The 12,684-nt window shown below is 37.0% G+C and overlaps 1 protein-coding gene across 1 annotated transcript in view; it reads right to left on the bottom strand.

The window, feature by feature from the left end:
- LOC146002183 (odorant receptor coreceptor-like) overlaps positions 1-12,684 on the bottom strand; it is a 66,078-nt gene that overhangs the window by 44,436 nt on the left and 8,958 nt on the right. Inside the window, exons 2-3 of the mRNA XM_083139900.1 lie at positions 5,828-6,135; positions 3,263-3,362 (exon numbers count right to left, since the gene is read on the bottom strand). Of these exons, the coding sequence (XP_082996026.1) occupies positions 3,263-3,362; positions 5,828-6,135 (408 nt within the window). The remainder of the gene's footprint in view (positions 1-3,262; positions 3,363-5,827; positions 6,136-12,684) is intronic.

Raw genomic sequence — 12,684 nt, 5'->3', positions numbered from 1 at the left:
GGCGCGGAATGTTGAGAGAAAGTGAGTTTTTAAGGTTTTTTTGATCCTCACTTGATGGCTTTGAACCCGGGCACCTACACTACTAGTAGAGGCTCTCGTGTAGTTTAGCACGTAATAAAAAAGGATAGGTTAAGTTATATCACGTAAGATCGTGGCATTCGTACCAAGTATGAGTGGGAAAAAAGGGAAATTTCGCTAAAACATCGCTAAGCGCTAAAACATCGACAAAAAATTGTCAAAATATGTCAAAAACTGATATTCGATTGATAAAAAAAGAGGCTCCAAAAACACTCGTACCAAGTATTATTTTGAAACAACTAACTTGCACTACTAAAGATGATAACACTAAAGATGTTTTTTAGGCAGAGTTAGAACAGGTCTCTGATAAATTTTTCCAGTATGATATGAAAATTCTGTTAGGTGACTGTAATGCACAGATTTGTAAGGAAGAGACATAAGAAACCCACGATTGGTAAAAAAGGTCTTCATGAATTAAGTAATGATAATGGTATAAGATTAATTACTTTTGCAACCTCAAAAAAATTAATTGTGAAAAGTACCACTTTTAAACATAAATATATCCATAAATATACCTGGTCTTCTCCAGGTAAAACGCATAATCAAATTGATCATATTCTCATTGATAAGAGAAGGCATACTAGTACAATTGATATTCGTTCACATAGAGGTGCCGCCTGTGCCAGTGACCATTATTTAGTAATTGCTAAATTAAGAGAAAGACTCGCAGTGATATATCATAAGCAACAAGATCTAAAAGTTCTAAAATTCAATACAGGAAAGTTTACTGATGAAAGAATTAAGATTGATTACCAAATTAAACTGTCAATTAGATTTGACATTTTGCAGGATTTAAATGATGATGAAAATATAAATGAAACAGACGTAAATAAGAAATGGAAGCACATACGTAATGAAATAGAATCAGCAGCTAAAGAAAGTATAGGATACCGTAAACCAAGAAAAAAGTAAGCCATGGTTTGATAATGAATGTCATAATCTAATACAAATAAAAAATCAGGCTAGACTTAGGTGGTAAAATAACTCTGATGATACAAATCTAAGCAATTATAATAGAATAAAGCGAGAAGTTAACCGCATGTTTAGAAGTAAAAAAGAGATTACTTGAAAAGCAAAATTAACGAAATTGAAACAAACAGCAAAAACAAAAATATCAGGGATTTATATAAAGGTGTAAATGAATTTAGAAAGGGGTGGCAACCTAAACTAAACTTGATAAAATATAAACACGGTGATTTTCTAGCTGACCCAAGCGATATTCTAAATACATGGAAGAACTACTTTAATGACCTTTTAAATGTTCATGTAGGAGATAAATCAGAAGTAAATGAAGTACACACAGCAGAACTTTTAGTTCCAGAACCTAACTTGACTGAAGTTGAAGATGCTATTAAAAGGCTGAAGAATAACAAAGCACCTGGCATTGATTTAATACCAGCTGAGTTAATTAAATATGGTGGAAATTCGTTAATATGTTAAACTCATAAATTAATTTGTTTAATATGGAATAAAGAAGAAATCCCTCAACAGTGGAAAGAATCATAATTGTTCCTGTGTTTAAAAGAGGTGATAAAATGAACTGCAATAATTACCGTGGAATTTCTCTACTCTCAACAACATATAAAATATTATCTAACATTCTTTTAACAAGACTAACCCCATATGCTAATGAAATTATAGGTGATTATCAATGTGGATTTAAACTTAACAGATCAACTACAGATAACATTTTTCACATCAGACAGACAGTTTAATAAAAAGTGGGAATATAATCAAAATGCCCATCAGCTATTCATTGATTTAAAATCAAACATATGATTCGGTCAAAAGAGATAAATTATATAATGTATTAGTCGAGTTTGAATTACCTAAGGAGCTTGTTAGTATGATAAAAGTATGCACCAGTGAAACAGAAAGTAAAATTCCTGTGGGTATTAATGTGTCTGACATTCATGATGGGTTAAAACAAGGAGATGCATTATCTCCATTGCTCTTTAATTTTGCCTTAGAATACGCTGTTAAGAAGATACAAGAAACTAAAGAGGGACTAAAATTAAGTGGTGTGCATCAGTTGTTAGCATATGCAGATGATGTAGACTTATTAGGGGATGATATAAATACAATTAAGAATAATGCTAAAATATTTTTCAAAACTGCTAAACACATAGGTTTGGAAGTTAACAAAGAGAAAATTAAATATATACTTACAGGCCGAAACCAAGTGTTAACTAATAATCAAAATCTAATTATTGATAACAACTCGTTTGAATCAGTTTCCAAATTCAAATTCTTAGAAGTAATATTAACAAATGAAAATGATATTAAAGAGGAAATAAAAAGTAGGCTTAATTCAGGAAATGCATATTACTTCTCTCTTCATAAACTTTTGTCTTCCCGTTTAATATCTAAGAAACTAAAAGTTAAAATATACAAAACAGTAATTTTGTCTGTAGTATTATATGGGTGTGAAACGTGGTCCCTTACATTGAAAGAGGAACATAATTTGAGAGTATTTGAAAATAACATCCTTAGGAAAATATTTGGACCTAAAAGGGATGAGGAGACAGGTGAGTGGAGAAGGTTACATAATTTAGAACTACATAATTTTTATTGATGTCCAGATATTATTAGAATAATTAAATCAAGAAGACTTAGGTGGGCAGGCCATGTGGCTCGAATGGGAGAGGAAAGAGAAGTTTACAGGATTCTTGTTGGGAAACCTGATGGTAAGAGACCTGTAGGAAGGCCAAGACGAAGATGGAGGGACAACGTTGAGATGGAATTAAAGGAAATCGGTAGGGATGGAAATGAGTATATAGATCTTGCTCATGATAGGGACAGATGGAAGACCTGTGTTGCTGCAGCCATGAGCATTCGGTTTTAAAAAGGCTAGAGAGTTAGTTTGTTAGTTAGTTTGTGTGGCATTATTTGCAGCCTTCAAGTTCTAGTAAATATATTCCTTGAATCATAATCACAGCAAATTAAGTATTTCATATCATTATTTTACAAATATATCCTGATAATTTGTGTTCCGTAAGTTTCAACAATTAGACTAACTATACATTTGTTATTTTATCTATTGAAATATGAAATGAAAAAATAATTTGCAGAACAATGAAAAGATCATTTTGTTTACCAATATCTATGGAAACACTAAACATTCTCACTCTTCAACAATTTGAATGTTTTCATAACTAGGACTTCAATAACTAACATTACTTACCTTGCTTGCCTCGTAAGCAATCAGTGTTGCAGCAATGGTCTCTAGCAACATATGCAGCATCATTGGAAATCCATACATGTTGTTTATGGCATCCAGTAACCTAGAGAAAATCATTAATACATGTTAATTTGTGAATTCCTAGCATAAATACATAACCATCTGCCCATCGACGGTCAATGCCTGGCATGCTGTAGGTGTTTGGATGACAAGAGGTCAGCTTAATGTGTCTCATCACCATGAGGGTGGTTCGCAATGAGAGACGTTACATGGAGTCTACCGTTCCTTCTTCTTCAGCTGGATGTTCTGAGAAAATCAAATGCATTTTTTTCATTTGATGACATTTTTTAAACATTCAGTACCAATCAAAATATAATTTTAAATTATTAGATTTCATTTGAAATATTACATAATTTACTTGGTCTCTTATATACCAATATTTTTAGGCTGAGTCTTCTCTTATCTTTAGGGTAGGTAATGAATTGTATTTTGAGGTCATGTATACGTAGTATCCGAATACAGTTTTTTTTGGGGGGAAAGCAGTTGGTGGCGTGAAATAGGGTACAAAATGTAAAGCAAATTAAATTGGACCTTCTGTCATGGTTAATTTATTTATTAGCAGAAGATTAAACATACAGCACTATCTATTTAACATTGAATTGTACTAACAACAAAAATGATAACGCATACTAAAATTACTTGTGATAAAATTATTTATATTTATATATTTATTTAACACCCTTCTACTCAACTGCCTGATTTTCAAAATTGTATATTTGGATTGTTAAATTATTTCATCGGGTGGGCACTGTTTGCTACAGGGAATGCTGGTTGTGTCATAATCTTGGCTTTGAGAAGAGAAACGTAACCACATTTATAACAGAATATAGTCTATCTAAATTTTGGGGTATATCAAAGACCACATTGGATAGCAGTATTTAATTTTAGGTGAATCGAACTATTTGAAGTTGGTGAGAGGAGGCAGGTAGTTTATTTCGGTAAAACGGTAGAGTAGACCCAACAAACAAATAGAACCCTTAGTGACTGCAGAGATGTGCTCAGAAAAGGAGAGTTTCTCATCAACTACGACGCCCAGGTCCTACTGTGCGGCAACTCTTTGAATACAATTATTTTTATGTAGTATTTTGTGTTTAATATGTTTTGATTTAAGGATAAAGTAATCGTAGGACATTTTGAGAGTTAAGTTTTAAGTTCCACAATTCACACCATTTTATTATGGAATCTAGATACTTTTACAGAAGTGTCATGTCACTGAAAAATTCTGAAGTCGGAGACAAAACGAATCTTCGAAACGTGTTTCGACCTTACTTATTTTGTAACTTTGAATTTCCATGTTAAAAGAAAAATCTATATAGTGTTACCTCGAGTCCTTGTTAATGTCCATGATACTACATGTTGTATGGTTCGGGTTGTGACGCAAATATGAACGTGCCAATCAAGGCGTTTTTTGAACAAATGTATTCATATTTCTGTAACAATCTAATGAAGTCAGCTCGCTTAAGACAACGGGCATTTATTAAGATGTAAATATAGATTTGCCAATCAAAGATTATCAATGTTTGATTACCTAATCTAATTGTAATTTATTAATGGTGGAACATTTAAATTTGCATATTTCCAAAATGTAAGATTTTATCAACTTTAAAGAAATAATTGTTAACTCAAATGAATATGTACACTTTCTTTGTAAATTATTGATAGCCAAACTATGTATTTTTCAAATATCCTTGTGTTGTAATTTGGAATATTGTAATAAGAAATTACCTAAAGACAGGGGTTCGAGGCTGGAACTTTGGTATAAAATACGAAGCAGCTTGGTCTGTAAGGAGGTCTGTTCTAGTGTCAGTCTAGGAAGAAGTGAATAGGTGCAAGCCGCTCTTCTGTAAAACCTAGACTGGCCAGATAGGAACGGTCTAATCTAGGAAGAAGTGAATAGGTGTATGACGCTCTTCTGTAAAACCTAGGTTTCGGCCACCCTAGTTTGACCTTTCTAGTAAGTTTGAAATTATCTATTAACTATTGATCTCCAAGTTCCAGTTACGAGTTACCTATCCACTGGCTGTAAGTAATCAAGCAGTAAATAAACATTTCATTAAAACTTTTGTACTTTGGTTGGATTTGTTCTGCACCTACCCTGAAGATAGGTTTCAGTGTAGACCCTTAGAGACACAATGCTCCCTGCTATAGGAGTAAAGGGTGAGGAAAGTTACTAGGAACGTAACAAACGTTGATAGATAACAACAAGTATAATCGTTAAAAGTCCAAAACAATTCATCATGAGTCAACGACCAATCATTTACAATGATTAAAGGTTACACATTCCTGATGAGTTCCCTAACTATTTCTATTCTTATAGTTATTCATTTTATGCCTTTTATACTCTTAAATTAATTTTCACAAGTAGATGAAAGATGAAACAGATGATGCAAACACAATGATTCGTTTGTTTCTTTACTTAGGTTTTTGTCATTGATTCCCTGTTGCGCCACAAAGGTCACCAGCAAGCTCATGATCATGTGTTTCTTAATGTTCAAGATACGGACGTACCTTATGATCTCGCAGTGCCTTTTAATCGAGTATTCTATTGCAGATTGCAAAATACGTCTTCTATGAGATGGGGATCTGCTTTCGGTGAAAGCCATAATCTTAACTTCATTGCCGCTCAAATTACCGGAATCTTTGGTCTCCAAATATCCATATACCTCTTCCTCTTCAATCTGGTCACGTCCCAACTCCACCACCTCTTCCACAATTTCACTCAGGTGACGTATTTGCTTGCAGATATGATTGAGCATGGAGCATAGCGTTACGTCAAATGTTGGCACCTGAATTGCAATGAACGTAATCCAGTATATCTGAAAATAGACAGAATATTAGATACTCTTGGCATTTCAATAAGACAAATTGGACTTGAATTATTTTCTTTTTAATACAAAAAGGTAATAAGATATAAAAAAGTTTTACATTAGTATACCATCTTAATCTTATTCATTGATTTTAATAGAACATATTATTCAGTCAAAGGAGATAAATTCTATAATATATACATCGAGTTTGTAATACCTAAGAAGCTTGTTAATATGATAAAAATATGCAACAGTCAAACAGAAATTTATATTCATGTAGTTATTTATGTGTCTGACAAATTTACAACTCGCCGGACCCTGTGGCCGAGTGGTTCGCACATCGCGCTGCGAAGTCATGGTTCCCGGGTTCGAATCCCGCTCGACCTTGGTTGTTTGTGACTGTCCAGTCATCAATTTCATCATTTCATCATTTATCCCCATCTTCGCAAATTAGCCACGAGGCACAAAACGCGATGTAAAATAAACTAAATCAATCAATCAAATGTACAACTCATTATGGGTTAAGACAGGGAGATACATCATATCCGTTGCTCTTTAATTTTGCCTTAGAATACGCTGTTAGGAAGGTAAAAGAAACTAACGAAGTACTAAAATTATACGGTGTGACCAAGTTGTTAGCATATGCAGATGATGTAGACTTACTGGGGGATGATTTATATACAATCAAGAATAATGCTGAAATAGCTTTTAAAGCAGTTAAAGAGATAGGTTTGGAAGTTTTCAAAGAGGAAACTAAATATATGCTTACAGGCCGAAACCGAGTGTTAGTTAATAATCAAAATTGATAACAACTCCTTTGAAACAGTTTCCAAATTCATCTGGTTAAGAGTAATACTGAGAATTAAAAATGATATTAAAAAGGAAATAAAAAGTAGGCTTAATTCAGGAAATTCGTATTACTTTTCTCTTCATAAAAGTTAAACTTCTCTTATAATATCTAATAAAATAAATGTTAAAATAAACAAAACAGTAATTTGCCTGTAGTATTATATGATGCCAAACTTGCTCCATCACATTAAAAGAGGAACATAAATTAAGAGTTTTTAAAAATAAAATCCTTAGGAAAATATTTGGACCTAAAAGAGATGAGAAGACAGGTGAGTGGAGAAAGTTACATAATTTAGAACTGCACAATTTGTATTCCTGTCCAGATATTATTAGAATAATTAAATCAAGAAGACCTAGGTTGGCAGGCCATGTGGCATGAATGGAAGAGGAAATAAGATTTTACAGGAAATCTCATTTTAGCACAAGACCTAGACGAAGATTGAGAGATAACGTTCAGATGGGTCTAAAGAAAATTGGTAAGAACGGAAAAGAATGGATAGATCTTGCTCAGTATGGGAACATATGGAAGGCTTGTATTACTGCAGCAATAAACCTTCGGGTTTACGAAGGCTAGATTTTTAGTTAGTTATTAATCGCGAAACATAATGAAAAGTAGAACACTTGCATACTAAAACAATTGCACGATGATTTGAGAAAGAACACTTTGAACATTTTGGACATTTTTGCAGATATGTAGTTTGTTTTCTCTGCAGTATTAGTAAGTACACGTAAGCAAATATCGTTTTTTATATTTCTCAAACTGGGCACTAATATATTATTATAGCATATCGTCTAGTGAGAAATATAAATACGAATTTGAAATTGTGATATAATGCTCTATTCTTGAACACAACTGTAATCCTTTTGTTTGTCCTTTTAATAATATTCCATTACTTAATTTGTTGTTAAATAGGGATGCTAATATGTAGCGTGTGTGCTGTGTCCATAAATTATATTCAATCCATCAAGTGCAGTCATTTATTGATCAATTACTTTCAGTTTATGACGAGAGATTCAAATCACGCATATTTCTTTTTGACGAAATGTCACATGGAACATATCTTCCAAGTCCGGACAGGTAAAATTCTAATCCAAATGTTCCTCCGGAAAGGAATACCTTGTTATGAAACTACGGAAGAGGTATTCGGCATTAGGTCACTTACACATGGCAGGAGATGACATGTGAAATTTGATACATACTTTACCATTACTCTAATATATACTTCAAGAGCTGCTCAATTGCCCACCCGACCCAGTGGAGGCACATAATGGTTCGGATCCCACTTTAAACCGTAGTTCCAGTCTCAATTAGCCTTACTGTGCATAAAGTGGACTTAAAACATCAAATCAATCAATCAATCAATCAATTGGTCACCAGACCCACCATGGCGTCCTTCGGTCCTTCAGTATCTTTGTCGACAATTCGGTCAGTAATACCGCACGCCAAGTGCTAGTCAGTGACCAGGTCCTGAAGTCCTAACAGTCTGTGTTCGCACTTCACTGTTTCGAACATAGTGTCCTAACAGTCTGTGTTGGCACTTCACTGTTTCGAACATAGTGTCATGGGTAGAACGTTTGTACCTTTTATTGCCACACTGCGCCACTCAACCAGTTCTGCATTACACCTAACTGAATCGGAGTGGTTAGCACACAGCGCTAATACGCCAGGGGTTCCGGTTTCGATTCGCGGTCTGGGGATGCGCGTTTTTTTTAGTATCCCCCTTATCAATTTAATCATATTATAACCCTTCCTGGTTAGTCAAAAGTGGCAGAAAAGCGAAGTAAAATAAAAAAGATCAACAACGTTCAACTGAATGTAGAGCCTAAAAGAGCAATGGGACCAGCTCAATGTAAGAATACTCAAAGATATTGCAATTGAACTGTCGGAAAAACGGGGAAAATGTGCATTTTCACCATCCCTAAGATGCATTATTTCTGCAACGTACGTAACAAGCTTTACTTGTTACACTACACAACAAGTATTACGGCAAAGATTCTTCATGTTACATACCATGCGTCGGTTTCCATGCGAGGCCGAGAGATCGGGAGAAGTGTGGCGTGCGGCGCTAACGGAGATGCCGACATTTTTGACCAATAACGTGCCGCTTAAATTTACCCTCGAAAGCGTTTTGCATCCCTCGGAATCATTTGGAGGTTTCTAATGTGAAATACTGTATCAAGATTACGTTGCAGACTAAACCGTTAAAAATCAATGTTTTCGTGAGCATTGTTTGCAATCGGAAAGCTCCGAGTTTGAATTGTTCTTTCCTTTGCGACGACAGGTGCCCTGGACAGAGCTGCGAATGGAGTGAGGAACAGACCTTGAACCAAGCGTGATAATTTCGTACTGTGGGAAAGATTGTTGTTTTTGTTACTTGCCGTCCTACTTCTTTGTATAATTGCAGTGTGTGTGTGTGTGTGTGTGTGTGTGTGTGTGTGTGTGTGTTGTGTGAAAGTGAGGAATTGAAATGCCAGCCGTAAAGGTTACGTTAGAACAAAGATTTTTTTATGTATGCCACTTACGTGAAAACAGACGTGTGTCGAGACATGTGTAGGCAATTTGCACAGAAATTCTCTTGCGTTTCACCTCTAGATAGAGAGACGGTTAGATGCCTTCTCCTTAAATTACGAGAAACTTGATCGTTAAATTTTAGAACCCCTAAGCAAAAAGGACTGACTTTCGCGTGTGAATCAAAATTTCATGAAACGATGACAGGAATGTGTGAATGTAGGTGGATATCACTTTGAACAACTCTTATAACACAGGCTAGAGCTCTTTTACGATATTAATATAAATATCTGCATGCTAAAGGTATGTCCAAAAAATTAAGCGGGACGTCACTGGGCGAATATGTCGGAATCTCGCTAGCCACACCCGCCACACTTCTCTCGTTTTCTCGGCCTCGGAAGGAAATGGACGCTAGGTAATTTTATCGGCGAATGGGAACTACGGTCACTTACTTACCCTGGACTGATTGCAACGAAATATAATTATTTACACAGAACGACAATAGCATTGTGTTATATGCTTACAAGTTCACCAAGAATAAATGTCGACATTGATTGAATGAGTGTCGTAATTCGTTCCACTAATTACATTGACTATGAAGAATGTCGTGGCCGTGCGGTCTAAGTCGCTGTGGTTTGGACTCCGACTGCGGGTCGGCATGGGTTCGAGTACGCCTGGGTTCAGTCTCTGGGTTCTCGGCCTGTGTATAGAACCGGTGACAACCCAGCATCGTGAGGAAATTGGGGAGCTACGAGTGAGTAGTGTAACCCGGTCTCGGAAATCTCCTACAACGGCTGAGGCTTCGACGTGCAGGTTGAAGATCTCCACACATCTAGGTAGGATTGTGTGAGGGAGACTGGCAATCGCGAGATAGGTCCTACCAGGGCTCTCGAGCCAGGTGTAATTATTATTATGACGAATGTTAACTGGTCAAAGCGTGAAGAAACACATGTTTCGTACCTTCCCAACAAAGTGCGTGTTATGTGTTAGTAACTGGTTGAATGTTACTTTTGATTTCACGTTACAGCTATATCCAAATGTATAACGCGTAGAATGGATGATAAGTCGACTGACAATATTTGAAAACTGCGGACTTCTGGCACTATTTTGATCGTGTATTAGGGACAAAATTTAGACTTCAGTCAGAAATTTTCACTGTAGACTATCTCCTAAAACGACACATTATGTTATCCGCGACGAAAAATCTTATGAAGGTTTAAAGGACATTATGTACATACTAGATGCCTGGAAACTTGATTTCTCTGTATTGAAGATGTCATTGCAGTACTAATTTTAGTGAGATTTATTACCCAGTGGGCAGAATGGGATCGTCGAAACGGGTATGAAAATTTTAAACATATTGCTCAGTTTTTCAGTTTATTTTTTTTTTTAAGTCCATTCTACGTACAGTAAGGCTAATCGCGACTGGACCTCCAGTTTAAAGTTGGACCTGAACCACTATGAGCCTTCACCCTTGGATACAAGGCGTCGACATTACCACAACGCGACCGAGGAGGTCATGTGTTGCTGGTAAGCAGGGTAATTCCATTCCAATATACAGGGTGTTTCTAAAGGTCGTTTACAACGCTTGGGAGGTGATTCCTCACACGCAAACAAGCAAAAAGTCTAAGTTCCATTTTTACGACTGAGGCTTCGTTTCCGAGATAGGAGCCTCGCAAAAGGTGACAAAGTATACGTCACACCTGACTGGGACGAATACTGTAACAGATAGAGAGGCGGTTCCAAGGGAATCATAAAGGAATCGTATGTGCTCAGTCCGGAAGTCACTATCAAAAGTTCACTGCACGCATGCGCAATGGAGTCCTCAAAGGAATTGGGGATTTCCAGCAAGAACAATGCATGGAAAAGGTATGTAACGCAGCAAGAAGGACCGTGACAATGAGAAATGCGTTAAAGACAACACATCCCGACCTCAAACATCAAAACATGAGCACCGAACACAAAATCCGAAAAGTTGAGCACGGTTGCATACCCCAGTTACACGCGAGGAATGAACGAATCATGTCATGTGGCATACGAGAGACACATTACTCCACCAGGAGGAGGGAAAGAAAAACACAATATCAGATGATTGCGACAACGTGTATTTTTACACGCGACAACTACGTAATATCCCCCCCCCCCACACACACACACAACAAACAACAAATGCTACAATGTCTTATGCACAGACAGTGTGTGTCACTGTACACCAACTGAAGATGTCACTTTCACCACACAAAGGGGGTGGGAGCAATACCAAAAGTGTTCGCACGCGATCATTGTGTCGTAAAAGAGACCAGTTTTGGAAGCGCTGCACAGGCAAGTCTGGCTCTCGTAGTCTACGTTTGACCTTCATGACTGCTGTTCCCGCGAGAGGAACTCGAAGGGTTGGTTCACAATTGGTCTGTGGTGTTCGTACGGTGATACGGCCAATTTGTGCAGTGTGCCAGTGTTAAACAAAAACAATACTTTGCAGTTCCAGCTCCCTATTACACAAATGGCTGCGAATACGACCCAGCAGCTAGCAGACATGCATCTCATGTATGGGGAGGCACGTGGTAATAGCCGTGAGGCAAGGCGTGTTTATGGAGAACGCTTTCCACATAGACGTTTACCGTCTCACACCTTCTTTCAGGTAGTGGGCAGTCGACTGCGTGAAACAGGGTCAGTGTTACCACCGCGGCAAGAAGTTGGAAGACCCCGAAGTGTACGTACACATCAGTTTGCAGAAGATGTGTTAACAGCGGTCGCAGAACATCCTGGCACCAGTACGCGAGTGCTCGCTCGGGCACGAAACACGTCTCATGTGTATGTTTGGCGAGTGTTGTCAGAGGAAGGAATGCACCCTTTTAAACTGCAGAAAGTACAAGAACTGTTACCTCGTGACTTTCGCCCTCGTATGGAGTTTTGCCATTGGTTGTTGCATCAGCTGGACACAAACCCTCACTTCGGGGCAAACGTATTGTGGACAGATGAAGCCATTTTCACCAGGATCGATGTCTTCAATAGTAGAAACAGTCATGTATGGGACTTTGACAACCCACATGCACTTTTTGTGGCCCATCACCAGCACAGGTTTTCAGTGAATGTGTGGTGCGGGATAGTACATGATCATTTAATTGGACCATACATTCTCCCTGTTCGCCTGAATGGTCTCACGTATCATGCATTTCTTAGCGAGGTTCTGGCTGAACTGT

This window comes from Lepisma saccharinum, chromosome 18 (assembly GCF_977018435.1).
Source record: "Lepisma saccharinum chromosome 18, izLepSacc3.1, whole genome shotgun sequence".
NCBI classification, from domain to species: domain Eukaryota; kingdom Metazoa; phylum Arthropoda; class Insecta; order Zygentoma; family Lepismatidae; genus Lepisma; species Lepisma saccharinum.
The sequence above is the reverse complement of the archived record's forward strand: the minus strand, read 5'-3'. Positions and strand labels throughout refer to the sequence as shown.